This window comes from Tachysurus fulvidraco, chromosome 11 (assembly GCF_022655615.1).
Source record: "Tachysurus fulvidraco isolate hzauxx_2018 chromosome 11, HZAU_PFXX_2.0, whole genome shotgun sequence".
Classification (NCBI taxonomy): Eukaryota; Metazoa; Chordata; class Actinopteri; order Siluriformes; family Bagridae; genus Tachysurus; species Tachysurus fulvidraco.
This window is the reverse complement of record NC_062528.1, coordinates 22,053,523-22,080,754: the sequence shown is the minus strand read 5'-3', so window position 1 is coordinate 22,080,754 and position 27,232 is coordinate 22,053,523. Positions and strand designations below refer to the sequence as shown.

Sequence of the window (27,232 nt, the reverse complement as noted above, 5' to 3'; positions counted from 1 at the left end):
ATACTATCCAAAATCAAGAAGCTCAAATGTCCATTTATATTGTCACAGTTCTCCACTAAGGAACAAGTGAACCTTAATTCAGCATTCCTCTTGCCTCTTTTCCACCAAAAAGACCTGAGTGCTGGTTCAGAGCTGGTGCTGCTGCTGGTTCAAAGTTGGTTCCACTGCCGAACCTTCTAAGAACCGGTTTGCCTTTCAACCGGCTAGAGAGCATCACAGAGCCGAGTGTGACGTCACTGTATACATATACACTGTATACAGCGATGTTAGCGCAGCAGCAACAAACACAAACACAACAACAATGGCAGATGTTGCTTTACTGTTAATGCTCATGGCTTTGTGAACCTACATTAGCATCCAAACGCGGCGAGTCCAGCGTGTACGTGCAGCTCCTTGTAATTTGTATAAACGGAGGTTGTAATCGAAAAAAGTACATAACATTATTTTATTATTAACACAGAAAAAAGTTAGCCTTAGCCTGTAGCTACCTACTATCATGTGTGCTGATAATGTATCATATTGTGGTAAAGTAAAAGTGTATTAAACATTAGTAAACTTTAGGTACATTATCAAATGCGCTAACAGTAGCCCCGCCCACAGCCCCTAATGCAAGCGGTTCTTAAGTCTAGACCAGCAACATTTTGGTACTACTTAAGAACCATTTTTCCTGGTTCAGAGCCAGTGCATTGGCTGTCGAAACAGAAATAACTGGTTCTAAATTAGGCTCTGGCTCCGAACCAGCACTCAAACTGCCTCGGTGGAAAAGGGGCATCTGTGACCCAGTTCACGTAGATTCTGAAGCAAATCTTCATCTGGGTCACGGCACCAATGTAACCGGTCTCATGCTACTCACTGCTACTCTTATCTGTGTTGTGTTCAAGTTCATCAGGAAAGGTTTATTAACAGTCTTGCCCACAAATCAACACTCCTCTCTGTGGATTAATGTCAATAAAGGAAATAAATCACTCGTGGGCACCTCGTGACAATGCACTCCTCTCTCCAGCATATGCAATGCAGACTCATTATATGTAAGAGTTGAACAAAACACCTTAACATTGAAACACTAAAACATTCACATAAAAACAATAGAAAATATTAAGAGCGATTAAGGAAGAAATACCTGTGAATTAATGTCAATAAAAGAAATAAATCATTCGTCTGCATCTCATGACAATGCACTCCTGTATAATACGACACATGTTAGCTGGCTAACAACCATGTTAACAATGCATACATACGGCCCACACGATAAATTCTTACATTCTAAATCCACTTATGCATAAAACATACAACAGAACATCATAGTATCAGAACTGTTTACAAAGTGAAATCAAGTCGATTTCTACACTTAATAAGGTTAATTATCTCATTAATTGAAGAGCTCACGCAAATGCCTACCTCTCTCCAGCATATGCAATGCAGAACGGCGAGGTGCGCATGCTCAATGGAAAATGCCGTTCACGTATGTAACACCAAGAGTCTCAAAATAAAAGTCTCTTAACAGCAAACAGAAAAATTAATACTTAATACCCAAAGAAAGAAAACGAAAATAATATAGTAATATAATAAGGATTTTTGTGAAAAAGAAAATAATGTATTACATTTATAACTCGTTACATTTGGATATAAGATTAACACACTGAGCTACTGATGCAGAAATAATTACATTTATCTTATTTGGTAACAGAATGAGTTAAAAGAGGAGCAGATGAAATTCCAGCAGATGATCCAGGAGAAACAGAAGAAAGTGCAGGAGCTGAAACAGACTGTGGAGTTTGTTATGGTAAGAATCTATCACACACATGATTTAAATGAATCATGCAATTTTCCACCATACACACACACACACACACACACACACACACACACACACACACACACACACACACACACACACACACATTACACACACACAGTCATGTGCACATGCACACATACGCCCTCTCTCTTTTGCTCTTACTCTCTCTCTCTCTCTTACTCTCTCTCGCCTTCTTTTTTTTCTTTGGAATTACAATAACAATTGCTCTTGTTGTAAAACTCGCTCCACTGTGTGTGTCCTTACAGAGGCGATCACAGGCAGCAGTAGATGACAGTGAGAGGATGTTTACTGAACTGATCAGCTCCATGGAGAAAAAGCGCTCAGAAATGAAGGAGCTGATCAGAGCTCAGGAGAGAGCTGAAGTGAGTCGAATTGAACGACTCCTGAATCAAGTGGAGCAAGAGATTGCTGATCTTAAGAGGAGAGTCACTGAGATGGAGCAGCTTTCACACACACACAATGACATCCACTTCCTCCAGGTAACACTCACTGTCTGATCTACAGAGGGCGCTGTTCCTCACAAAGTTTCCTCCTAAAAGCTCATTACAGCAACAAGAAATGTTCCTGTCTGAGATCACAAGTGTGTCTTTGTTCTGATTCAGTCTGAGATTCATTCGTTCCTCTCGTCCACTTTTCTCCTTCTCTATGATGTGTTTCCTCTCTGTAGAGTTTCCCGTCTCTCTGTGTTTCTCCTGGATGTGACGACTCACTCAGCTTCACTGTCAATCAACATCTCTCATTTGATGGAGTGAGGAAATCTCTCTCAGGTCTGAAAAAACAAGTCGAGCAAATCTGTGAGGAGGAATTCAACAAAATCCAAACACAAGGTAAACAAACTAACATTGTTTCTGTATCACAAAGAAAAGAACCATGGAAAGAACCATTTATGTAAGCAGGAATGAGACAATTGTCATCTACTCCAATGGATTAAAACTGATGTTATTTCGACATTAAAACCTAGATCCAAATATTACTAAACATCACAAATGCATATTATAAATATCTTAAGAACTGAGGTATGGTTAATCAGAATATAATCTGTAAACTGAAAGTCAAAACACACATATTGTTGATGTTCCACATAAGAAAAGTTATAGTTTATGCTCATACTGTAAAGCTTTGAAATTTTACTAATGCTCAAAGTTTTTATAATGTTAAGACATTTTTGGGATATTTTATTTGAGGTATTAAATCTTTAAACTGTAACCACATTATTTTTCAGTCTCATTTTTGTATCCGTGTCTTCACAGCTGCAGCAGTTCATGTGATTCTACCTTCAGAGCCAAAGAGCAGAGAAGATTTTCTGCAGTGTAGGTGAACCACACACACACACACACACACACACACACACACACACACACACACACACACACACACACACACACACACACACATAGCCACAAACACAATGAGTCATTTAGGGCCCTCTGTGCAAAACGTCCTCTCCGGGTACATGGTCATATACTGTAACAGATTTAATCCCTCTTGATTCAGAGACTGGGGCTGGAGCTGTGAATGGAAAGTGGTATTGTAGTGGATCTGGGACTGAAGCCATGGTGTGGAAAAGGCTTTATTCAGGGCCTGGAACATGGCTTGGAACCGGGCTTTGGAGGACACCATATTTGCCCCAGTGTGGAACACGGCTTGGAACAGACCGTGGAACAGTTCTTGGAAGCAGACTTGGGAATACACTACATCAGACTCTGGGGAGAGCTTGTGTTGAAGGCTGCCATGTCCACTACACAATGGAACAGGTTTTAGGGGTCTGTACTGGAGCCCATACTCTTGGCCTCAAAGAAGAGCTCAGCAGTGGACACCATCAGCCACACTATCGGCCTTGACAAGGAACAGGGCTTAGAACTCTGCACTGGAGACTGCCCTGTTGGCCTTCAAGAGAGCACAGCTCTGGGGGCCATCCTGATGCTTCCGCATGGAGAGGAGCTTTGAAGTAACAACCACCCCATCAGCCTCTGGAGAAGGGATTAACATTGACGTTAATTCAACATAAAACCCAAAACCAAATCTTACTGAACATCACAAATGCATATTATAAATATCTTAAGAACTGAGGTCAGGTGTAACAGAATATAATCATCTGTAAACTTAAATTGAAAACACACATATTGTTGAAGTTACACATAAGAAAAGTTATATCTTAAGCTTATACTTTAAAGATTCGCGATTTCACTGATGCTTACGTTCAAAGTTTTCATAATGCTATGACATTTTTGGTCAATATCTTCATTGAGGTACCAAATTTTTCATTTTCATGCTTTAAACTGTATCCACATTATTTTTCAGTCTCCTTTTTGTCTATGTGTCTCCACATGCTCTCCCCAGAGGCTGATGTAGTGGATTCCAAAGCCTGCTTCCAAGTAATGTTCCAGGCTTTGTTCGAAGCCATGCTCCACACTTGGGCAAATATGGTGGCCTCCAAAGCCCGGTTCCAAGCCCTGCTCCACACCAAGGCTTCAGTTCATGTGATTTTACCCTCAGAACCAAAGAGCAGAGAAGATTTTCTACAGTGTAGCTTTACCACACACACACACACACACACACACACACACACACACACACACACACACACACACACACACACAATATAAGTAGAAGTATTGGGAGAGCTTTTAGGACCCGGGAAGCATATTGTCATTGCAAAGCCAGGGGGACAGAGTCTACCAGGTCTGGGTTTGTCCACTGGCAGAAGTAGATGGAGTCACATGTTGGCAGTTTTACTGTGGCAGCTTGTCACTCTCGTCCTTCTACTGTGTCCATCAGGTTCTGTCACGTGGTGTTCAGGAAAAATTTCAGCCCTTGAGGACATAAGTGAAAGGGGGTTCTTCTTTATTAAATAAGAGTAAATACAAAACAAAGCAAAATGTAGTTCACGCACAAAACAGGCTCTGAGCTCGGCTCTGAAGTGTATCATTTAATAATGTCTCAAATCTTTACCGTCCACTATGAATACAACATAATACCTTATGGGTTCTCTTGTGGCCCTCTAATGCCTAATCAACAGGGTTGCTTAGAGCCACAATATTGTGGTGTATCCCCTCCCTTAAAGGAGTGAAAACTAAGGAATGTAGGAGTTTAGTCCAGACTCTGATGTTAATCTAGTAAAAGATGATTCTATAATTGACTTGTTTAAAGGAATTAAATATTTCTGCAAGCACAAATTTTATTTTTATTCATTCATTCATTCATTTTCTACCGCTTTATCCGAACTTCTCGGGTACTCCGGTTTCCTCCCCCGGTCCAAAGACATGCATGGTAGGTTAATTGGCATCTCTGGAAAATTGTCCGTAGTGTGTGAATGCGTGAGTGAATGAGAGTGTGTGTGTGCCCTGCGATGGGTTGGCACTCCGTCCAGGGTGTATCCTGCCTCGATGCCCGATGACGCCTGAGATAGGCACAGGCTCCCCGTGACCCGAGAAATTTTATTTTTATTTATGCTGAATTTTACATTTTTATATTTTTTGTTTAACTTTAAGAGCATATTGGTCGGCAATCTAACATGTGGACATATTATTACCGTAGATTTCTGTTATCTGACTCTGGATCCAAACACAGCACATCCTCAACTCATTCTGTCTGAGAACAACAGGGTGGTGACACGGAGTGATAAACAACAGCGATACTCTGATAATCCAGAGAGATTTGACTCCAAGACTCAGGTGTTGTGTAAGGAGAGTGTGTGTGGACGCTGTTACTGGGAGGTGGAGTGGAGCAGTATGGGTGTGGACATATCAGTGTCGTATAAAGAGATCAGCAGGAAAGGACGGGGTAATGAATCTCAGTTTGGACGCAACAGTCAGTCCTGGAGTCTGTGGTGTTCTTCTTCCCCTGTCTCCTTCTGGAACAACAACCTTCAGACTAAGCTCCAAGGTCCATCATCCTCCAGAATAGGAGTGTATGTGGATCACAGTGCAGGAACTCTGTCCTTCTACAGCATCTCTGATACCATGAGGCTCCTCCACAGAGTCCACACCACGTTCACTCAGCCGCTATATGCTGGGTTCCGTATATGCTTTTTTAACTTACCTCTAAAATTATGTGATCAAGTTTAATTGTGAGTAAAAGTCAACTTAAAAAAAACTGAATGTGTCAGCTTTCTTTTTGATTTACAAAATTATTTTTCATTTATATTATTATACTACATTTTCTCTGTATAAAAAATATTTACCTAAAAAAAAACAGGATTTTTAAAAAATTTCAAAATATTCAAGAAAACTGTCGCTACAGAAATAATAAAATGTCATTGATCTTAATTGATTTTCTGCTTTTGCGCTTGCCTTGACTTGACACTGTTGTTTACTGATCGACTGAATGTGTTTTTCTCTTTGTTTTGCCATTGTTTTTATTAAACTTTCCAACCTGCACTTCTATTTGTTTCAGCATCTTTGTCCTGACAACATTTTTGACACACAGGATGTCACTTGTATACATGTATAAACACAAAGCTTTTTCTTTAAAATCAATCTTTATTGATGCTTTTAAACAGGGGCAGTTCTACACCTTTTTAGGGTGGCTCCAGAAATAAAAAATAGAAATTACGTTAAAATGCAGGATGTGTCATCGATGGGAAAGAAAATTATTTATCAGTTTGATCCAAGAGTGAATTTCTTTACTTTGCTTTTACGCGCGTGCGTTGTAGTCTTTTAAAAGTGCATCATCAACTGTCTGCTTTATTTGAACGAAGAAGCATGGAGTCAGTCAGAGCAGAAAGCCTCAAAGACGGTTATAGAAGGTATTTTATGAAAATTAACTGCAAAGAATTTTCACAAATCCAGAGAATTTGGCACTCATGAGGTTGTAAGATGTTATGCTATTTGTGTTAAATTGTTTGCAAGGTTGTTTTGTGTCTGTTTCTCCCACAAAAGCATGTTTTTCAAATGAAAACATATTTCTATAAGCCCACCATAGTGGTTTTCATTATTTTATTGGAGACATTTCTTTTAAAAGGTATGTATTGTGGGGATGTATTTTATGTCATCCCACAAGTAAAAGTTTGTTGTACTAAAAAAAAAAGTAAAAAGTACTGCATATTTCTGCTATAGTAGTAAACTTAATGAACAGAGATTTGTGTGAGGCTATAGTATATATACAGTACTGTGTTGACATTTAAAAAAAAAAATCAGTTATACCAGTGAAATGTCACTATTCTATTTTACCATATTTGATTTTATTTGATAGCACAAATAAAATATTAATGCAAACAATCCATTCAATACTAAATAAAAAATAACATTTATTGATTTGGTCTTTGTCTTGTGAATTTTTTTTAGTATATCATGAATTATTATTAAAGCAGATTTCTAGCAGATTGCACTAGAATAAAGAGATAAAGTGTGAAAGCAGAGTGTTGAACGATAAATTGCTACAGTGTAGAGGTGTTAATCATCCTCTCCAGGACAGGAAGTAGATTTGTCCCAGTGCATCTCCACACATGATCTGTCTCGGATTATTGGGGGTTCACCTGCAGCACCTCAACCGGAGCACCACAAACAAACAGACCTACCTGTGACAGAGAGAAAGAGAGAAAGAGAGAAATAGATAGAGAGAGAGAGAGAGAGAGAGAGAGAGAGAGAGAGAGAGAGAGAGAGGGAGAAATTACACACAACTCAACACAAACACACAAGCACACACACAAATGCAGACACACCTGTTTCTTTGTGTCTCTGTCCCACAGTTTGACCGTCCTGTCATACGAGGCTGAGATGATGATGCTCTCTGTCAGACGCAGGACACTGATCCTGTCACTGTGCGCCTGCAGAATCCACACCACATTTACTTCAGAGTAGATTCAATAACTTCAAACTACACAAAGACATTTAGACTACAGTCCAAATCATCAAGATGATGACAATTATTATTTTCCTCTAAAGGCACAACAATTCAACAGTCTGCATTCCAGTAATGGACCTAAGTAGTGTATACTGTAGAAAATTGGATATTTGGAAAGTTACAATATACACCTCTAGGGTTATGACATCACTACCATGTATTCACACATATGTAAATCAGAGCAGGTCTTAAAGCTACAGTAACCCAGAAAGATTCTTTTAAGTGATTAAAAGTGTGATGTGGAGCGTTGAATAAAGCTAAAACATGAGAAAGCTTTACAACAATAAAAGTCCACGAGCTCAGGGTCGGAGTCTCATTTAACCACATGTGATCCTTTGAATCTCCACATACAATCAGTTCTGTGGATAAAACCATAAAAACAAAACTGAGGTCTCAGATAATGTTAAAATAGAGTGTGTTAATGAGTGTGTGTTAGTGCTGCAATTAAAAGAAGAAGTGTGCAACACATCCCTGCAATCTCCAAAACACATACAAACACACACACACAAACACACACACATCACACCGATGTCAAATCTATCTGATTTAAAGAATTCAGAATTAACAAAATGAAGATTGTGTATAATAGTGATGTGTAAGTAAGTGATTCTGTATTTGTTGTATGTGTTCACACTTGTGTGTGTTGTTTTGTAATACTCTGTTTGTGTTTACCCCGTGTGTGTGTTTGTGTGTGTTATTTCTGTTTGTGTTTGTGTGTGTGTGTGTGTGTGTGTGTGTGTGTGTGTGTGTGTGTGTGTGTGTGTGTGTGTGTGTAGCCGCCTTCACACTGCACACGACAAACGGACACGACTGTCGGATTTGGCCCCTTAGTGACAGTCGCACGTAATGTGCAATATGATCGTGTAGACGACATGGGAGAGAAGCTAATTCTCGTGACACCCGAAAATAACCACGAAAATCTTCTCCATTTAGGCGCAACTCTTGCACTAAACGGTGATCCTCGCCAAGACTTTTTCTCCGAGTCAGGTAGTGTTTTATCCACACTGATTTGAAATATTTTCTTTTGCGTCTCCAGTAAAGGAGAGCATGTACAGCTGTCTTTCTGAGTCCCCAACTCTGTTTCTTTTCCTTTTTCTTTTTTCCCTTCATTTTTACCTGCTCGTCTGTATCGAGGGTGCTACAAACAAAAGTTGAAGTAAATCTCAATCTTGGAATGAGACATCCTGATAAACCTTTATCTAATTAATGGTGTTTACATGTTTAATATGAGCCTAGCATTAGTATTACCAGTAGACTGTTAAGTACAAAAGTATGTACACCTTTATATCTAAATGATGAATCTAATGAGACACTGAAATAAAAGATATAATGCATCCAGAGTCATGTGCTTATGGTAAAATAATCAACATCAGGATGGCGTGATAAAGGATGACTTACAGTTACTACTTGTTGTGGAAGTTTTGAGGTTCGAGAGAATTAAAGCATAAAAATATCACACCAACAGGCACGGGCAAGAGTATAAAGGTTTTCATGGTTTATTGTTTTCAGCTTTGCAGAAGGACCCAACACTCTACGTGTAAAATCAGAGAGGAAGGGCCTCCATTATTGATAACACCAGCATTTTATAGACAGGAATAAAATAAACAGGACATGTAAAACCAAAACATCATCCACTATTGGCTTAGAAGCATCGCCTGTTCATCTTCTGATCAAGCTAATCCCACGGGAACAGAAAAGGTCTCATGGGAAAGGTCTGATTAAATGCAGTTTTAGGAAGAAACAACTGAAATCTCTAGTCACAATAACTACCAGCCATGGGAAATACAGAAGCCTAGAAGGACAGATTCATGTGTTCTTCTCTAAAGTAAAAATTTCCACTACACACTCCAAAACGTTGATTACTTTTCTCTAACAGTGCATCCTGTAGTGTGTTACTACTCTTTTTCCACAGGATTTTTTAATCTATTAATGTATGACATACTTTTATCTGTTTCCAGTTACAGATAGAAAATAATTTAGCTCCTGATAAATCATGTGTGTGTGTGTGTGTGTGTGTGTGTGTGTGTGTGTGTGTGTGTGTGTGTGTGTGTGTGGTGGAAAAGTGTACGATTCTTTTAAATCATGTGAGAATAAACACATGAGGATAAACGTGTCAGGATAAACACATGAGGATAAACATGTCAGGATAAACACATGAGGATAAACATGTGAGAATATATACGTGAGGGTAAACACATCAAAATAAACAAATGAGGATAAATACGTGAGAATAAACACATGAGGATAAACGTGTGTGTGCTTTGAATTTTTTTTTAATTCTTTACTTTTCTATCTCAGTTAATTTTATTCCTCTTCTTTGGGAGATGCTTTTTTGTTTCCTGTTTTCAAACAATTAGTGAAGGAAACACGCATCGGATTGTTTTAATATTCCGATCTGATCCAAGCCAAAAGGTACATTATCATTCAGTATGGCGAACTTTCAGCTTGTCCAATGTGTGAGCAGCAGAATGTTCAGTAATTCTTAATTTACATTTACATTTACAGCATTTGGCAGACGCCCTTATCCAGAGCGACGTACATAAGTGCTTAAATCTCTAACATTGAATACATTAATGCTGGTTCACTAGGTTACATACTTAAGATACCATGAGTTTAAAACATTTGTTCAAAGTTACAATGAAAGTGTCAAAGGTTTTTTTTTTTTTAAATGCAAAAGATAAAGAAAGATGTGCTATTTGAAGTGTTTCCTGAATAAGTAGGTCTTCAACCGCCGCTTGAAAATAGCCAGTGACTCAGCTGTCCGGACCTCTAGGGGAAGTTCATTCCACCACCTTGGTGCCAGAACAGAGAAGAGTCTTGTAGTATACTTGCCTCTTACCCTGAGAGACGGTGGAACCAGTCGAGCAGTGCTGGTAAATCAGAGGTTGCGGGGTGCAGTGCGAGGAATGATGAGGGCTTTGAGGTAAGAGGGAGCTGGTCCATTTTTGGCTTTGTAGGCCAGCATCAGTGTTTTGAATCGGAAGCAGGCAGCTACCGGAAGCCAGTGGAGGGATCGCAGCAGCGGGGTGGTATGCGAGAACTTTTAATTCATCATTAGCATTAATTTTACTTGTGATAAGTGTATGTTAGAAGACTACATATTGTAGGGATCTTAGACTGGATCAAGGTTTTAACAGAAGAGTGTAGTTTAATTTTTCAACCACTGAAAGCAGAACGAAAATTAGGAAGGCATTGAAAGCAAAAATAGATCCTTCCTGTAGGGGCGTCTGGGCAAAGGTCCAGGCTCTCAACCTAGACAACAGGAGGAGGGAGGCAGGATAGCGGTGAAGCAGCCCTCTCCAGGAGTGTAGTGAAGGCTCAGTCGGCAATGAGGAGTCCTGGGTCATGGCCATGGTGGTGGAGATTGGGAGCTCGCGGTTAGCGCCGCTGGCCAAGGTGCTGAACCGCCACCTGTTCCACTCTCCCGATTCCGGGTTTCCGATGCATGAAAGTTGGAAATCCATCATTAATTTGGACATAAAGGGCGTACCTTGGTCGCTGAGAATGTCTTTGAGGATCCCGACTCGTGCTGGAGAGCAGAAGCAGTTCTCTGGCCACGCTCTGTGAGGTGGCCTTCCGAAGTGGGACCGCCTCAGGGTAGCGGGTGGCGTAGTCCACCATAACCAGGATGTATTCATGGCCCCGGGCAGACTTTGGTAGCGGCCCAATGAGGTCCATGCCAAGCCTCTCAAAGGGGACGCCAATGATAGGAAGGGGAATAAGGTGGGCCGGAGCTGGCTTCAGGGGAGAGGTCCTCTGGCATGTAGCGCAGGCCCTGCAAAAGTTCAGGACCTCAGCGTTCATGCCCAGCCACGTAAATCGATCCCGCAGTTTCTCTAATGTGTTCTTGGGTCCCAGATGGCCCCCCAAGGGGTGAGTGTGGGCTAGGTGAAGCAGAGGTGGGGTACATTGGCATGGCACCACCAGTAGGTCACAAGTTTCTCCTCTCCTATCGGTGTGGAAGTAGAGCAGCCCATTTCCTACCGAGAAATACGACGGGGGAAGCGGCTGGGCAGGGTCGGTGTTTACTCCCTCCACCTGCAGGACCTGCTTCAGCCGGTCATCCTCTTTCTGCTCTTTTCCAAAACCTTTCTCCAGGGTGGCCTGTCAAAACAGTGAAGAAAGAGGGTTAACATGCAACTGGGGCTCACCTGGAGAGGAGTCTCAGTCCCCCCTCTTATGTTCCGGCCCACTCTTGGCAGTGGCCTTCATGGTGGCGGCAAACCCAGGCCAGTTATGTCCCAGTAAGAGGGGGACAGGGAGATCTGGGAATAATTCCGAGGAGGAGTGGCCACTCTCCTGCTTTGCATCGCCATGGACACACGAGACCGCAAGAGTCCCCACCGACTTTATGGGGCCGGGGAGAACGGCCGGGCTGGCCAGCGTGACTGTACTCCTGTAGGGGACGTCTAGGCAAAGGTCCAGGCTCTCAACCTAGACAACAGGAAGAGGGCGGCAGGATAGCAGTGAAGCAGCCCTCTCCAGGAGCGTAGTGAAGGCTCAGTCGGCAATGAGGAGTCCTGGGTCATGGCCATGGTGGTGGAGATCGGGAGCTCGCGGTTAGCGCCGCTGGCCAAGGTGCTGAACCGCCACCTATTCCACTCTCCCGATTCTGGGTTTCTGATGCAGTGGGCGAAGAGCGGCATTTCCTCTGTGTGTTTGCGGTGGTGCACGTGCTGCCATCACAATATGCTATGTATACTTCTACATATGCTGGAAGACTTGCTGGGATAAATGGAACCATGAATTCTGCAGTCTACCAAAAAATCCTGAAGGACAATGTGTGGCCATCTGTTGGTGACCTCAAGCTGAAGTGAACTTGGGTTCTGCAGCAGGACAATGATCCAAAACACACCACCAAGTCCACCTCTGAATTGCTGAAGAAAAACAAAATGAAGACTTTGGAGTGGCCTAGTCAAAGTCCTGACCTAAATCCTATTGAGATGCTGCAACATGACCTTAAAAAGGCAGTTCATGCATGAAAACCCTCCAATGTGGCTGGTTTACAATTCTGCAAAGACCAAAATTCCCCCACCGCCCTGTAACAGATTCATTGCAAGTTATCGCCAACACTTTTTCACACCACTGTATATGTTTCAGATAAGTCAGATGTGAGTCACCAGCTTAATATGATTGAAGATTGTGTGAAGGACTTCAGACAGTGGATGCTTACTAACTTCCTCCTGCTTAACTCTGACACACAGAAGTTCTTGTTCTTGGACCACAGACAGACAGAAGTAATCTTTCTGATTACAGAGTAACTCTGGATGGTCTTTATATTACATCATGTGCAGCAGTAAAAGACTATGGTGTGATCATTGATACCGTTCTCTCATCTGAAGCTCACCTAAATTATATGTAACCGGGTGGTAAATGACCTTAAAATTTGTTTCTTTCCTTGCATGTTAAATTCTGATATTTTATTATTCTGATTATTTTCAGTGTATTAAGTTAAGATAAACAGTAGTTACATGTATGTTCCTGGAGTGGTTGCGCTCTCACTCTGAAATATCCCGTTGAGATTGCGAGCAGTGCAAGCCATGCGTATTCTCTGGAAATTGTGGTCATCCATGGTGAACAACATATATTGTAGCTCATCGTGATTATTCCCACTGCCGTATTGTGTTGTAACATTTTGGTATTGTTGCATTACTTGTAATTGTTTTATTTTCTATTTGTTTTCGCACTGAGATTTTTGTAATTTTCCTATTCTTTTGCATTTGAAAATAACATTTTAGAGCTACGGAGGTTTAGTTTGTGTCTTCAGCTTGGTGAAAGCGCTCATTTTGTTTATATAAATTTTGTTTCGCTTTTCCTGATCTTTTTGTAAACTTCTCAATTAAGTTTCTAGGTCGCTTTTGATAGTGACTCATTTTCTCGAAAACAGTAAATGAATAAACAATAAAGTAAAACTCCTCAATGTGTTCCTGGTGGTGAATTTAAATCCCCGGCCACATATACCACAAGGGTAGCAAAGGTAATATTGAACAGGATTGTGACTGCAGCCAATTAACTAAGTATAGGACATGTTATAAAATGTAAAAATACTGTATCTGTGTGCTTCATATTTAACATTTATGGAAGGAGTCTGTCGGAACTCAGAAGCGGTCTCCAAGTCGACACATCATAGGGTGATCTCCACACTTAGACTTTTTGGTTACTAAAGACTGTTTTAGTTAAACTTAACTGTTAACTCTATAATTACTGCAAAAATACTGAGAAAACCCCTCAGTATTCCTCAGTACTCCTCACTCCTCCTCAGTAAACTCCCCATATATATATATATATATACACACACATATATACACTCACTCACACAACACTTTTAACATGCAACAGATTAATATTCAGACAAGTTCTCACCTTAAGGCGATGCTCCAGTAATTCAATTTCAAGTGCTACTTTTTTAATGAGGAGCCTTTTCTCTTCCATTTGAAGCTGTATAAGGTCCATCTCCATGTCACTTTTTCTTATTTGTTTTTGAAGATGGACCTTATACAGCTCCTTTGCTGGCAACTAGGAAGGTGGAAAAAATGTAATGAATGAGATTGTTTGGTCAGACAATAAAATTCAAATATGGACACCTGGACACAAATTCTTACCCTGCTTAGATTGTGTGCTGAGGTTGAAGGACCCTCATGTGTGGGCAAATCCCTAGGTATGTACTGTGAAAGGACAATGACAGTTTGTTACTCTAATGCAAAAAGGGGCCATACATTATAGTGGTATGCATCATACCTCAGTGGATCTACCAGCATTGTCCACTTCTGTCACAGCAGATGTGGTCTCTTCATCGTCATCTTCATCATCTTCATCCTACAGGAGACATATTCAAGTATACATTATCTGAAAGAAAAAAAAAAAAAAAAACCTAAAAGCAACTAAAGGTACCTGACAACAAATCACTTACAACTGTGACAGACTGTGTTCTTTCTGGAGGGTCCAATAATACAATCCGTCCATCAGTATCTATAAGAACACACAACCCATTAAATTCTCAATATTATCAAAGAAAATAATACATGAAAAGAGTAACATGTCAGACTAAGATCACAGTAGCCTATACATCATATGCAGTTAAATAAAATAAGCCTACATAAAAATTAATCTTGTTCAAAAAGCCTTTAAGTGACAGAGATGGTAATTTATTAGGACAAAAAATTAAAACAAATCAGAGGTAAACTTACATTTCACCATTTTTTCACCATCACTTGTGGTGCATGGTGTGTGCGAGGAACTGTCCCCTGGAATGCCAGCAACCACTGGTCGCCCTTTAGAGTCAGAGTCAGCTCCTCAGATGGGGTGAGGGGAGGTGGTGGTGGGCCCCCGCCAGTTAGACGGGCTTCAGTCTTCTTTCTATTAGCTACATGACAGAACGAATATACTAAATCCTGCTATAATAATAGTTCAGTAATTGTGTAATCAAATATTACCTTTTTGCAGAATGTTTTTGTGTTTAATTTTGACTTGGCTTAAAGTTCTTCTGGCTCCAGAAGGATTACACCTTATTAAATAAAAAATATTCATTATTATTTTAAACTAAAGAAATAAATGGCAGGAAAAGTAAATGCTTTCATAGTGATATTTGTAATTTGTTATTTAAGCCACTCACGCATTTACTCTGTCCGTTATTTTTTGCCAAGCCAACTCTCTTGCTTTAGCCGATGCAGCTGTATTGCTTCTTTTTAATATTATTGGCTTAAACTCTTCATAAGCGTGCATTAAAACCTCCAACTCCGCCTCTGTGAGATACGCCGCTCTTTTTTTTCGTTTTGAGTTTCCATGGTGACTCGTGAAATCGGCGATCCATTGAAAATGTCTTTATATATGCACTGTGCACGGGCATAAACTCTGGGTAACCAATTGGAGGTTGATTAAACTAACTCTTCTCAGGTGTTTTGGAACCGACATACTCATGGTATGCCTGTTTGGGGTAAATCAACCCAGAGGTTATGATTTACCAAATGGTAAGTTAACCAAGCTTTCTGGAATACCCCCAGACAACCCGAAAGAGGTTGGTATAGTTTGTGATTGGAACACGTACCGATCATTGGACAAGACACCTGTCACTCAAGGTATACATGAAGTTCAACAGTCTGCCGCAGGGAAAAGTTGGAATGGATGGATGGAATGGATTACTGTGGATTAATTCTGTTATTTTCTTATATTTAAACGGAGAACATTACACATTACACATAAGATTCCATACCTGTATATCGGTAAGTTTCCATTCACAAACGATGCCTACCGTTTCCGGGTTGTCTGAATCGTCGTTGTGTTTTCGGATTTGTTAATGTGTTTTCGGATTTGTTAATGTGTTTTCGGAATTGTTAATTTGTTTTCGTATTTGTTAATGTGTTTTTTGATTTGTTAATTTGTTTTCGGATTTGTTAATGTGTTTTGCACTTCTCGGCCACCGTACTTTTTAGTTTTCTGCTCAACCACAACCAATGTCTCAGCTTTTAAACATCTTCCTACACAAAGGCAGTAGCACTTCTTTAGATCTTTGTGGGGGTTTTTTTGGTTGTGTGAGTTGGGTGTGCCTTCAAATTCAAGTTCAAGTTTTAAAGCAAGAGAATTTTTACATTTGGAGGATTTTCCCTGTGATTTAATGATTCATTCATGACCTATTGCATATTCGCACTGACTTGGTTAGCAACAAACAATGGCACATAATAAAAACCTGACCCAAATTAATAAAAAAAATACAAAAGACTTAAACTTTAGAAGGAAGTAATTGTGCAGCAGTACAAAATGAGGGGACAAAAGAACAATACTAAACAAATGTAGCTAAGAGAAAGTGAAAAAGAGAAAAATGGATGAATCAGTCTTTTGAAGGCACTGAGACTCATTGCAGCATAAAGAGCTTTAACTGGTCACCAACTTAGCAAGTCTGGATTGAGTAACTTATAACAACATATTTATGACTTTTGGGGCAAAATATCTCATTCATAAATAAAAAAGACAAAACACCTTTGAGAACTAATAAAGCTCTACAGATAACTGACTACTGATTACAGGATGTAGAGGATGTACAGAGATGAGTCATTTCTCAGCACGCAAAGAGTTTCTGGTAATTACCAACATACTTCTGAGGTTGACAAAAAAATATTTTCAATGTGAAGGGAAAGTTGTATTTTGTTTCTTGTATTGCATGCAGAGAAGAAACAGGTTCAGTCATTCCATGCTAGCATATGCATGTGGCAATAAATAGTAAGTTTGAGTCAATTCCGTATAAGAATGTCTTATCTTTTGTAATTTGTTAGTTGTGTTACTCACGCTTAGGAATGTATCATGTTATGAAGAATTTGGTTTTCATGTACTTTCCAATTACTGGAGCAGCCTTAAGGTTTTCTGTGCTGTCAAATATTACACTCATTTGTCCTATTAGGATCAAGGGCTACTACTGTTGTCTATGATTAGATATCTAGGATTTATATCTTTGTTTGGTTTCTTGGTTATTTAGGTTTGTCATTTACCTCCTACTGTTTTCTTTGGAAATGAGACAGATCCATTTTGATGTAAGACAGACTTTATTGATTTTCAGTAACTCCAGTAAGTTTTACTTTTCCTACTTTAATTTTCCCAAATTTGCATAATTAATGCTGCACTGTTTAATGTCTAGTCTATAATAAAAAAAACCCTGTTTATATTCTGTGTCCGGTGTCATATATAAAACACATCCCACACACCAAAACATTGTGCTACACGTATCCTTTAAACCCAAACCCCTCTTTCTTTTTAAAGCCACACCCACAATCTATCACACTATAACACACGCAGAGTTAAGAGAGTTTCAGAGAAAACTCTCTCTCTCTCTCTCTCTCTCTCTCTCTCTCTCTCTCTCTCTCTCTCTCTCTCTCTCTCTCTCTCTCTCTCTCTCTCTCTCTCTCTCTCTCTGTGAAAGCAGGAAAATGGCAAAGGCCAGTATTTCAGTAGATCAGGATCAGTTCAGCTGTCCAGTGTGTCAGGATCTCCTGAATGATCCAGTGACTATTCCCTGTGGTCACAGTTTCTGTAAGATGTGTATTAATGGCTGCTGGGATCAGGAGGATGTGAAGGGTGTCTACAGCTGTCCTCAGTGTAGAGAGACTTTCACTACAAGGCCTGTTTCATACAGGAACAACATGCTGGCTGACGTGGTGGAGAAACTGAAGAAGACTGAACTCCAAGCTGCTTCTGCTGCTCACTGTTACGCTGGACCTGGAGATGTGGAGTGTGATTCCTGCAGCAGGAAAAGACGCAAAGCTGTTAGTTCCTGTCTGGGTTGTCAGGTCTCCTTTTGTGAAGATCATCTTAAACCTCACTATCAGTCTCCTGACTTTAAGAAGCACAAGTTAGTTGAAGCCTGTGCAGAGCTCCAAGAGAAGATCTGCTCTGAACATGACAAACTGATGGAGATCTACTGTCGTACTGACCAAAGCCTCATCTGTTACTTGTGTACGATGGATCAACACAAAGGTCATGATACAGTTTCAGCTAAAGCAGAAAGAATAGAAAAACAGGTAAGAACTGAATATCATGCTACTATTTTCAAGTAAATATATTTTTTATTAACTGTAAAGTGACAGGGGGTACGGTGGCTTAGTGGTTAGCACGTTCGCCTCACACCTCCAGGGTTGGGAGTGAGAGTGCGAAGTGACATTTTGTTAGAAGTCAAAGAGTTGTTGGTTATTAAGTCCGACTGGAGTCGTCATATGACTCGAGTCCCCCATCTCTGGTGTTAAAACTCTACAATTTATTGCTGTACTGCTTTTCTATATTATTTTTAGTTTAGTAGACACATTTTATTTTATACATGTTTATATTACACATTTTAGTTGGGAAAATTAATAGATTAAGCAAGTAAAATAAATAAAATGTATTTATGTGACTATTTATGTACAACCTTAATGTAATGTACTTTTATAACACTACAATTTTTTTTTTAATTTTCTTTACATATTTATTCTATGATATACCAGTCATACATGTCTTCTCTTTAAAGTTCTCTGGTATTTTTTATTCTCTGGTTGTGGGCCAGCTGATGGAACCATGTATTTGTTTCTCTGCTGTAGACTACTGTACAATTGTTCACATGTGGTAATAAAGCCTGCCTGTACTCGCAACCATCTGTTTCACCTGTACAACATAAGTGGACTTCATCTTTTTCTTTGCACCTAAGATTAACATACTGAGCTACTGATGCAGAAATAATTACATTTATCTTATTTGGTATCAGAATGAATTAAAGGAGGAGCAGATGAAATTCCAGCAGAGGATCCAGGAGACACAGAAGAAAGTGCAGGAGCTGAAACAGACTTTGGAGTCTTTTAGAGTAAGAATCTCTCTCTCTCTCTCTCTCTCTCTCTCTCTCTCTCTCTCACACACACACACACACACACACACACACACACACACACACACACACACACACACACACACACACACACACACACACACACACACACTCTTCTTATTCTTTTTCTTCTTTGGAATTACAGTAACAGTTGCTCTTACTAAAACTTGCTCCATTTTGTGTGTGTTGTGTGTGTGTGTGTCCTTACAGATGCTTTCACAGGCAGCAGTAGATGACAGTGAGAGGATCTTTACTGAGATGATCAGCTCCAAAGAGAAAAAGTGCACGGAGGTGACGGAGCTGATCAGAGCTCAGGAGGAAGCTGAAGTGAGTCGAGCTGAACGACTCCTGAATCGACTGGAGCAGGAGATTGCTGATCTTATGAGGAGAGTCACTGAGATGGAGCAGCTTTCACGCACAAAGAATCACATCCACTTCCTCCAGGTAACACTCACTGTCTGATCTACAGAGGTCATTGTTCCTCACAAAATTTCCTCCTAAAAGCTCATTACAGCAACAAGAAATGTTCCTGTCTGAGATCACAAGTGTGTCTTTGTTCTGATTCAGTCTGAGATTCATTCGTTCCTCTCGTCCACTTTTCTCCTTCTTTTCTCCCACTTTTTTGTGTTTCCTCTCTGTAGAGTTTCCCGTCTCTCTGTGTTTCTCCTGGATGTGACGACTCACTCAGATTCACTGTCAATCAACATCTCTCATTTGATGGAGTGAGGAAATCTCTCTCAGATCTGAAAAAACGAGTCGAACAAATCTGTGAGAAGGAATTCAACAAAATCAGACCACAAGGTGAACAAACCAAACATTGTTTCTGTATCACAAGAAAGAAACATTCATGGAACTGAAATAAGAAGTAAGCAGGAACAAGACTATTGTCATCTACTTGGATGGATTAAAACTGACGTTACTTCAACATTAATTCCAGAACCAAATCTTACTGAACGTCACAGGTGGATATTATAAATATCTTAAGAACTGAGATTAAGGGAAACAGAATATAATCATCTGTAACCTGAAAATGAAAACGCACATACAGTATTGTTTAAGTTACACTGTAAAGCTTTGAGATTTCACTGATGCTTATGTTCAAAGTTTTCATAATGTTTTGGTCAATATCTTAATTGAGGTATGAAATCTTTAAATTGTAAAAACATGATTTTTCAGTCTAATTTTTTTCTGTGTCTCCACAGCTGCAGAAGTTAATGTGATTTTGCCTTCAGAACCAGAGAGCAGAGAAGATTTTCTGCAGTGTAGGTGAACCACAACCAGACACACACACACACACACACACACACACACACACACACACACACACACACACACACATATACACACACACAATAAGTAGAGGGATTGAGAGAACTTTTAGGACCCTCAAAACATCCTCTCAGCTACATGGTCATATATCAGAGTTAGTCTCTCATGATTCAGAGACAGGGGCTGGAGCTGGGAATGGAACACAGCAATGTAGTGGATCTGGGACTGAAGCCTTGGTGTGGAACAAGGCTTTAATCAGGGCCTGGAACATGGCTTGGAACCGGGTTTTGGAGGCCAATGTATTTAGCCAGTGTGGAACATGGCTTGGAACAGAGCCTGGAACAGGTCTTAGAAGCAGGCTTGGGTATCCACTACATCAGTCTCTGGGGAGAGCTTTGTGTTGGAGGCTGCCCTGTCAACCATATAATGGAATAGGTCTAAGGGGTTTGTTTTAGAGCCCATACGCTTGGCCTGAAAGAAGAACTCAGCAGTGGATACCATCAGCCTATCTAACCTATCGGCCTCGACAAGGATCTGGGCTTAGAGTTCTGCACTGGAGACTGCCTTGTCTGCCTTCAAGAGAGCACCACTCTGGTGGCCATCCTGATGCCTCAGCATGGAGAGGAGCTTTGAACTAACAACCACTCCATCAGCCTCTGGAGAAGGGATTAACATTGACGTTAATTCAACATAAAACCCAGAACCAATTTTTGCTGAACATCACAAATGTATATTATAAATATCTTAAGAACTGAGGTCAGGTGTAACAGAATATAATCATCTGTAAACTGAAAATAAAAACACACATATTGTTAAAGTTACACATGAGAAAGGTTATAGCTTACACTTATACCGTAAAGCTTCGAGATTTCACTGATGCTTAAGTTCAATGTTTTCATAATGTTTGATCAATATCTTAGTTGTTGTATTAAATCCAGGAATCAATTTTCATTGTCATGATTTAAACTGTATCCACATTATTTTTCAGTCTCCTTTTTGTCTATGTGTCTCCACATGCTCTCCCCAGAGGCTGATGTAGTGGATTCCCAAGCCTGCTTCCAAGGAATGTTCCAGGCTTTGTTCCAAGCCACGTTCCACACTTGGGCAAATATGGTGGCCTCCAAAGCCCGGTTCCAAGCCCTGTTCAAGGCCCTGATTAAAGCCCTGTTCCACACCAAGACTTCAGTTCATGTGATTTTACCCTCAGAACCAAATAGAAGAGAAGATTTTCTACAGTGCAGGTTTACCACCTCTCAGCAGTGGACACCATCAGCCACACCATCGGCCTTGTCAAGGGACAGGGCTTAGGAGACTGCCCTGTTGGCCTCCGAATAGAGCACAGCTCTGGGGGCCATTCTGACGCCTCAGTATGGAGTGTAGATTTTCACTAACAACCACCCCATCAGCCTCTGGAGAGAGCTCATCACTGGAGTCAGGGAGTTGGGGAGCTTTGTAGGGGGTTTGGGAGTGGTGGGGGCCACCAGATCCCCGTAATTGAATAAATGATGTAAAGCCGGGCAAATTCACTCATCATCTTTGAAGCGGCCTTTTGTGGTCTCTCCCAGGCTCTACAATTTCCTGGTTCATGGATTGAACAAATTCCTCCAACCTGTTCCTCCACAACATGTCAGTAAGACACTTTGGCCAGTAGAGGGCTTAGCCTATCTAGAAAGACAGCAAGAACCCTAGACACTGCTTTTATTTGGGCTTTCGGTTTGCTAGTTTTGAAAAGTAGAACTGGGTGTGGAGCAGAAACCTAGGAAGCATATTGTCATTGCAAAGCCAGGGGGCCAGGGTCTACTAGGTATGGGTTTGTCCACTGGCAGAAGCAGATGGAGTCACATGCTGGCAGATTCACTGTGGCATTGTGTCACTCTCGTCCTTCTGCTGTGTCCATCGGATTCTGTCACGTAGCGCTCAGGAACAATTTCAGCCCTTTAATAAATAACAGAGTAAATACAAAACAAAGCAAAATGCAGTTCATGCACAAAACAGGCTCTGAAGTGTCAAATCCCTATGAATACTGCACAATACCTTATGGGTTCTCTTGTGCCCCTCAGTCTTCTAATGCCTACTCAACAGGGTTGCTTAGAGCCACAATATTGTGGTGTATACCCCTCCCTAAAAGGAGTAATAACTAAGGAATGTACTGTAGGAGTTTAGTCCAGATGTGGCTCCCAAACAGATGTGGCTCTACCTTACAGTTGTTTATCTAGTAAAAGATTATTCTTTTGTTGAGGAAGTCGTTGTGGGTTCGAGTCTCAGGCCAGCCACGAGTGAGGTGCCCTTGAGCAAGGCACCGAACGCCCCCAACCGCTCCCTGGGCACCGCAGCATAAATGGCTGCCCACGGCTCCGTGTGTGTGTTCACTGCTGTGTGTGTGCACTTTGTATGGGTTAAATGCAGAGAACACATCGTGAACATAGCCGTATGTTATGTCACTATTCTATAATTGACTTGGTTAAAGGAATTAAATATTTTGCAAGCACCATTTTTCTTTTTATTTATTCTGAATTTTACATTTTTTATATATATTTAACTTTAACAGCATATTGGTCTGCAATCTAACCTGTGGACATTGTATTACTGTAGATTTCTGTTATCTGACTCTGGATCCAAACACCGTACATCATCAACTCATTCTGTCTGAGAAGAACAGAGTGGTGACATGCATTAAGACACAACAACAATATTCTGATCATCCAGAGAGATTTGATTATTGGACTCAGGTGTTGTGTAAGGAGAGTGTGTGTGGACGCTGTTACTGGGAGTTGGAGTGGAGTGGTAAGGGCATGGACATATCAGTGTCATATAAAGAGATCAGCAGGAAAGGACGGGGTTATGAGTGTGTGTTTGGACTCAACAGTCAGTCCTGGAGTCTGTGGTGTTCTTCTTCCTCTGTCTCTTACTGGCACAACAACATTAAGACTGAGCTCCAAAGTCCATCATCCTCCAGAATAGGAGTGTATGTGGATCACAGTGCAGGAACTCTGTCCTTCTACAGCGTCTCTGACACCATGAGGCTCCTCCACAGAGTCCACACCACATTCACTCAGCCTCTATACGCTGGGTTCCGTGTATGCTATTTTAACTTACCTCTAAAGTTATGTGATCAAGTTTAATTGTTAGTAAAAATTCGTATTTTACATTTATATTATACTACATTTTATAAATGTACAAATCTTTGCTTCAGAAATAATAGAATGTAACTGATTTTTCTTAATTTATTTCTGCTTTTGCTCTTGCCTTGACTTGTTACTGTTGTTTACTGATTGACTGACTGAGTTTTTCTCTGTTTCTCTACTGATGCCATTGTTTTTATTAAACTTTCCAACCTGCACTTCTATTTGTTTCAGCATCTTTGTCCTGACAACATTTTTGACAGACAGGATGTCACTTGAATACATGTATAAACACAAAGCTTTTTTTTTTTTTAATCAAAAATTTTATTGATGCTTTTGGACATTAGACATTATTATAGTTATGATGCAAAGTAATTTTTAACAGTTACATCAGTTATTATTAAAGCAAATTTGTAGCAAATTGCACCAGAATAAAGAGATAAAGTGTGAAAGCAGAGTGTTGAACATTAAATCGCTGCAGTGTGGAGGTGTTAATCATCCTCTCCAGGACAGGAAGTAGATCTGTCCCAGTGCGTCTCCACACATGATCTGACTCGGATTATTGGGGTTCACCTGCAGCACCTCGACCGGAGCGCCACAAACAAACAGACCCACCTGTGACAGAGACAGAGAGAGAGAGTGAGAGAGAGAGGCAAATTACACACAACTCAACACAAGCACACACACACAAGCACACACAAATGCAGACACACCTGTTTCTTTGTGTCTCTGTCCCACAGTTTGACCGTCCTGTCGTACGAGGCTGAGATGATGATGCTCTCTGTGAGACGCAGGACACTGATCCTGTCACTGTGCGCCTGCAGAATCCACACCACATTTACTTCAGAGTAGATTCAATAACTTCAAACTCCACAAAGACATTTAGACTACAGTCCAAATCATCAAGATGATGATTATTTTCCTATAAAACCACAAGTTTCAACAATCTGCATTCCAGTAATGGACCTAAGTAGTGTATACTGTAGAAAATTGGATATTTGGAAAGTTACAAAATACACCTCTAGGGTTATGACATCACTACCATGTATTTACACATATGTAAATCAGAGCAGGTCTTAAAGCTACAGTAACCCAGTAAGATTCTGTTAAATGATTAAAAGTGTGATGTGGAGCGTTGATCAAAGCTAAAACATGAGAAAGCTTTACAACACGGACGAGAATTCCTGACTCACAGGTTTTCTTGGAGTCCACGAGCTCAGGGTCGGAGTCTCATTAAACCACATGTGACCCTTTGAATCTCCACATACAATCAGTTCTGTGGATAAAACCATAAAAACAGAAAGGAGGTCTCAGAAGGTGTTAAAAATAGAGTGTGTTAATGAGTGTGTGTTAGTCCTGCAATTAAAAGAAGAAGTGTGCAAAGTGTCCAAAACACACATACTTTTATATGATTTTGTGTGTGTTGTTTTTAATGTTCTGTGTGTGTTTACCCTGGTGTCTGTGTGTTTATGTGTGTGTGTGTGTGTGTGTGTGTGTGTGTGTGTGTGTGTGTGTGTGTGTGTGTGTGTGTGTGTTTGTTATTTCCAGGACTGTCAAGTGTCACGCATTGAGAGTGACAGTCACACATTTCGGTCTTTTCTCACGCTCTCCTGCCACACATCGTATTTGTCACGCAGAAAAACTTTTGGACTATTTATCATATATTTAATAAGCGCCAAAATGTATCAGCCCGCACCGCTGTCTCTATGGAACTGGTCAGGAATCAAGCGCTTCTCCCCTGGAGTTATTAGTCGAGCCTGACACTTATCAGCCAATCAAAAAGGAGGCTACACAATAGCCAATCAGAAGATTGAACACTATTGTATCTGGGTAAGATTTAACGTAACAACCAATGAAAAAAAAAACATATCCTGGAATTGTTCAGCATCATCCTCGTTCACCCACAGAGAAAACCACTGGAGCTGCGAGTATCACTATGAGTACAGTGTCATGATCTCCTGTTTTAATGTTACAACAAATTCACAACTTGTTTGACACAAACAGTGACATTTTGACTGCTGTTAAACTAGTTGTAACATTAAAACAGGAGATCAAGACTTACTATGTTCTCATAGTGATGCTCGCAACTCCAGTGGTTTTCTCTGTGGGTGAAAGAGGATGATGCTGAACAATTTCAGTAACATTTTTTTTTAATTGGTTGTTGCCTTGGCACCCTGGGGCCATCTCAGGGCCCCCAGTTTGAGAACCACTGGCCTAGACTTGTTGTGAGCAGGTGTTGTCAGTGAACAGGCTGTAAAACTGTTGGCTAAGTTACAGACACTCATGAAAAACTGATGCTGATTATCTGGGAAACGTCTCTAACAGCAGTCACAATGTCATTGATTGTGAGAGAGACGTTTCCCAGATAAGATGGCCCTGAGATGGTCCCAGGGGGCCAACGCAACAACCAATGAAAAAAAATTGTTACTGAAATTGTTCAGCATCATCCTCGTTCACCCACAGAGAAAACCCGAGACATATTTAAAATATGTCACTCTTGCCTGTCTTCAAAACTTGAGTGCCCTGTATTTCTGTGAGTGTGTGTGTGTGTGTGTGTGTGTGTGTGTGTGTGTGTGAGTGATCACCATTACATTCAATTTTATTTAAAATAAGGATCAGTTCTCGTGGCTGCTGTTTAGTGTGTTTGGTGTGAAATGAATAACACACCGCCGTGTAAAGCAGCAGCCGTGATGGTGAACTTTTTCTCCTGTTCCTCTTCGTTGTTCTCCATGTCCTCTGTCGATTCCTCATCTGTTTCCTCCCTCATTTCCTCATCTGTTTCCTCCCTCATTTCCTCAACAGGTTCCTCCCTCATTTCCTCTTCTGTTTCCTCCCTTGTTTCCTTTTCTGTGTCCTCTTCCATTTCCTCCCTCTTTTCCTCCTCTGTTTCCTCTTCCTGCTCATCCTCTGTTTCCTCTTCCTGCTCCTCCTCTGCTTCCTCTTCCTGCTCCTCTTCCTGCGTCTGACCAAATCCTGGTTTCAGGTTAGTGACCAACCGCAGCTGTCCTTCTGATTCCCCAACTCTGTTTCTCTTCCTTTTCCTTTTTTCCCCTCCATTTTTACCCGCTTGTCTATATCGAGGGTGCTACAAACAAAAGGTGAAGTAAATCTCAATCCTGGAATTAGACATCCTGATAAACCTTTATTTAATTAATGGTGTTTACATGATTAATATGAGCCTAGCATTTGTATTAACAGTAGACCGTTAAGTGCAAAAGTATGTACACCTTTATATCGAAATGAAGAATCTAATGAGACACTGAAATAATAGATATAATGCATCCAGTGTCATGTGCTTACAGTAAAATAATGGATGACTTACAGTTACCACTCCAAAACATTGATTACTTTATTCTAACAGCGCATCCTGAAGTGTGTTATTACTTGTTTTCCACAGGATTTTTTACTCTATTAAAAGGTAGGGTCTCTGATTTTTGAGAAATGCTTCAGAAAACCAAGTCGGGCCAAAAAATAAACAAAAACAAAACAAACGTGTAGCCAATGAGCAGAAAGGGGCGTGTCTTGTCAATATGGGCGGAGAGAGTGTTCGGTGCGCGTGTGTGACGTTAGCAGAAAGTGGTTTTAACATCGACATGGAACATAAAAACAAAGAAAGAAAGAGAAGAAAGACTTACGATAAGGACAAGAAGTAGGACGTGTTAATATAGGATCAGCTTTCCAGCGCTGGAGAGAACTGAAGGAGCAGGAAGTTGGCCACATATTCACAGGTTGGAGTTTCCCGAGTCAATAACTCCTGAGCTAAACGCTGTTACTACACAAATAACACCTCTTTTCTATCGTAGTAATGTAGAGAGGCAGCTACAACCGCGTTTTGTGTAG

General features: G+C 40.6%; 2 protein-coding genes and 2 long non-coding RNA genes across 8 annotated transcripts in view; 1 reads left to right on the top strand and 3 right to left on the bottom strand.

Moving 5' to 3' along the window:
- LOC113661704 (E3 ubiquitin/ISG15 ligase TRIM25-like) overlaps positions 1-23,610 on the top strand; it is a 28,873-nt gene extending 5,263 nt beyond the window's left edge. The window contains exons 2-8 of one of the 3 annotated variants that reach the window (XM_047820379.1): positions 1,688-1,783; positions 2,065-2,298; positions 2,487-2,646; positions 3,070-3,129; positions 4,271-4,345; positions 20,204-20,263; positions 22,863-23,610. In XM_047820379.1, the coding sequence (XP_047676335.1) occupies positions 1,688-1,783; positions 2,065-2,298; positions 2,487-2,646; positions 3,070-3,129; positions 4,271-4,345; positions 20,204-20,263; positions 22,863-23,392 (1,215 nt within the window). In that variant the 3' untranslated portion in view covers positions 23,393-23,610. Of the gene's footprint in view, positions 1-1,687; positions 1,784-2,064; positions 2,299-2,486; positions 2,647-3,069; positions 3,130-4,270; positions 4,346-17,542; positions 18,169-18,884; positions 18,981-19,211; positions 19,446-19,642; positions 19,803-20,203; positions 20,264-21,297 lie in introns of those variants that run through there. The other 2 variants (XM_027176118.2, XM_027176117.2) reach the window with 2 other exon arrangements.
- LOC125145860 lies at positions 13,999-14,819 on the bottom strand. Its single transcript, XR_007144323.1, has 4 exons — positions 14,574-14,819; positions 14,402-14,479; positions 14,266-14,328; positions 13,999-14,179 (listed from the first exon to the last, which is right to left on the bottom strand). It is a non-coding gene; the product is annotated as an uncharacterized LOC125145860 (long non-coding RNA).
- LOC125145862 lies at positions 14,957-15,428 on the bottom strand. The gene is made up of 3 exons (XR_007144325.1): positions 15,276-15,428; positions 15,097-15,167; positions 14,957-15,026 (listed from the first exon to the last, which is right to left on the bottom strand). It is a non-coding gene; the product is annotated as an uncharacterized LOC125145862 (long non-coding RNA).
- Positions 23,611-23,699: 89 nt separating the features above from the next.
- The window catches only part of tep1 (telomerase-associated protein 1), a 49,482-nt gene continuing 45,949 nt past the window's right edge, over positions 23,700-27,232 (bottom strand). For 2 of the 3 annotated variants that reach the window (XM_047820336.1, XM_047820335.1), the window contains exons 53-56: positions 26,060-26,477; positions 24,586-24,668; positions 24,106-24,210; positions 23,700-24,007 (exon numbers count right to left, since the gene is read on the bottom strand). In XM_047820336.1, coding sequence (XP_047676292.1) covers positions 23,888-24,007; positions 24,106-24,210; positions 24,586-24,668; positions 26,060-26,477 — 726 coding nt within the window. In that variant the 3' untranslated portion in view covers positions 23,700-23,887. The remainder of the gene's footprint in view (positions 24,008-24,105; positions 24,211-24,585; positions 24,669-26,059; positions 26,478-27,232) is intronic. The other variant, XM_047820334.1, reaches the window with a different exon arrangement.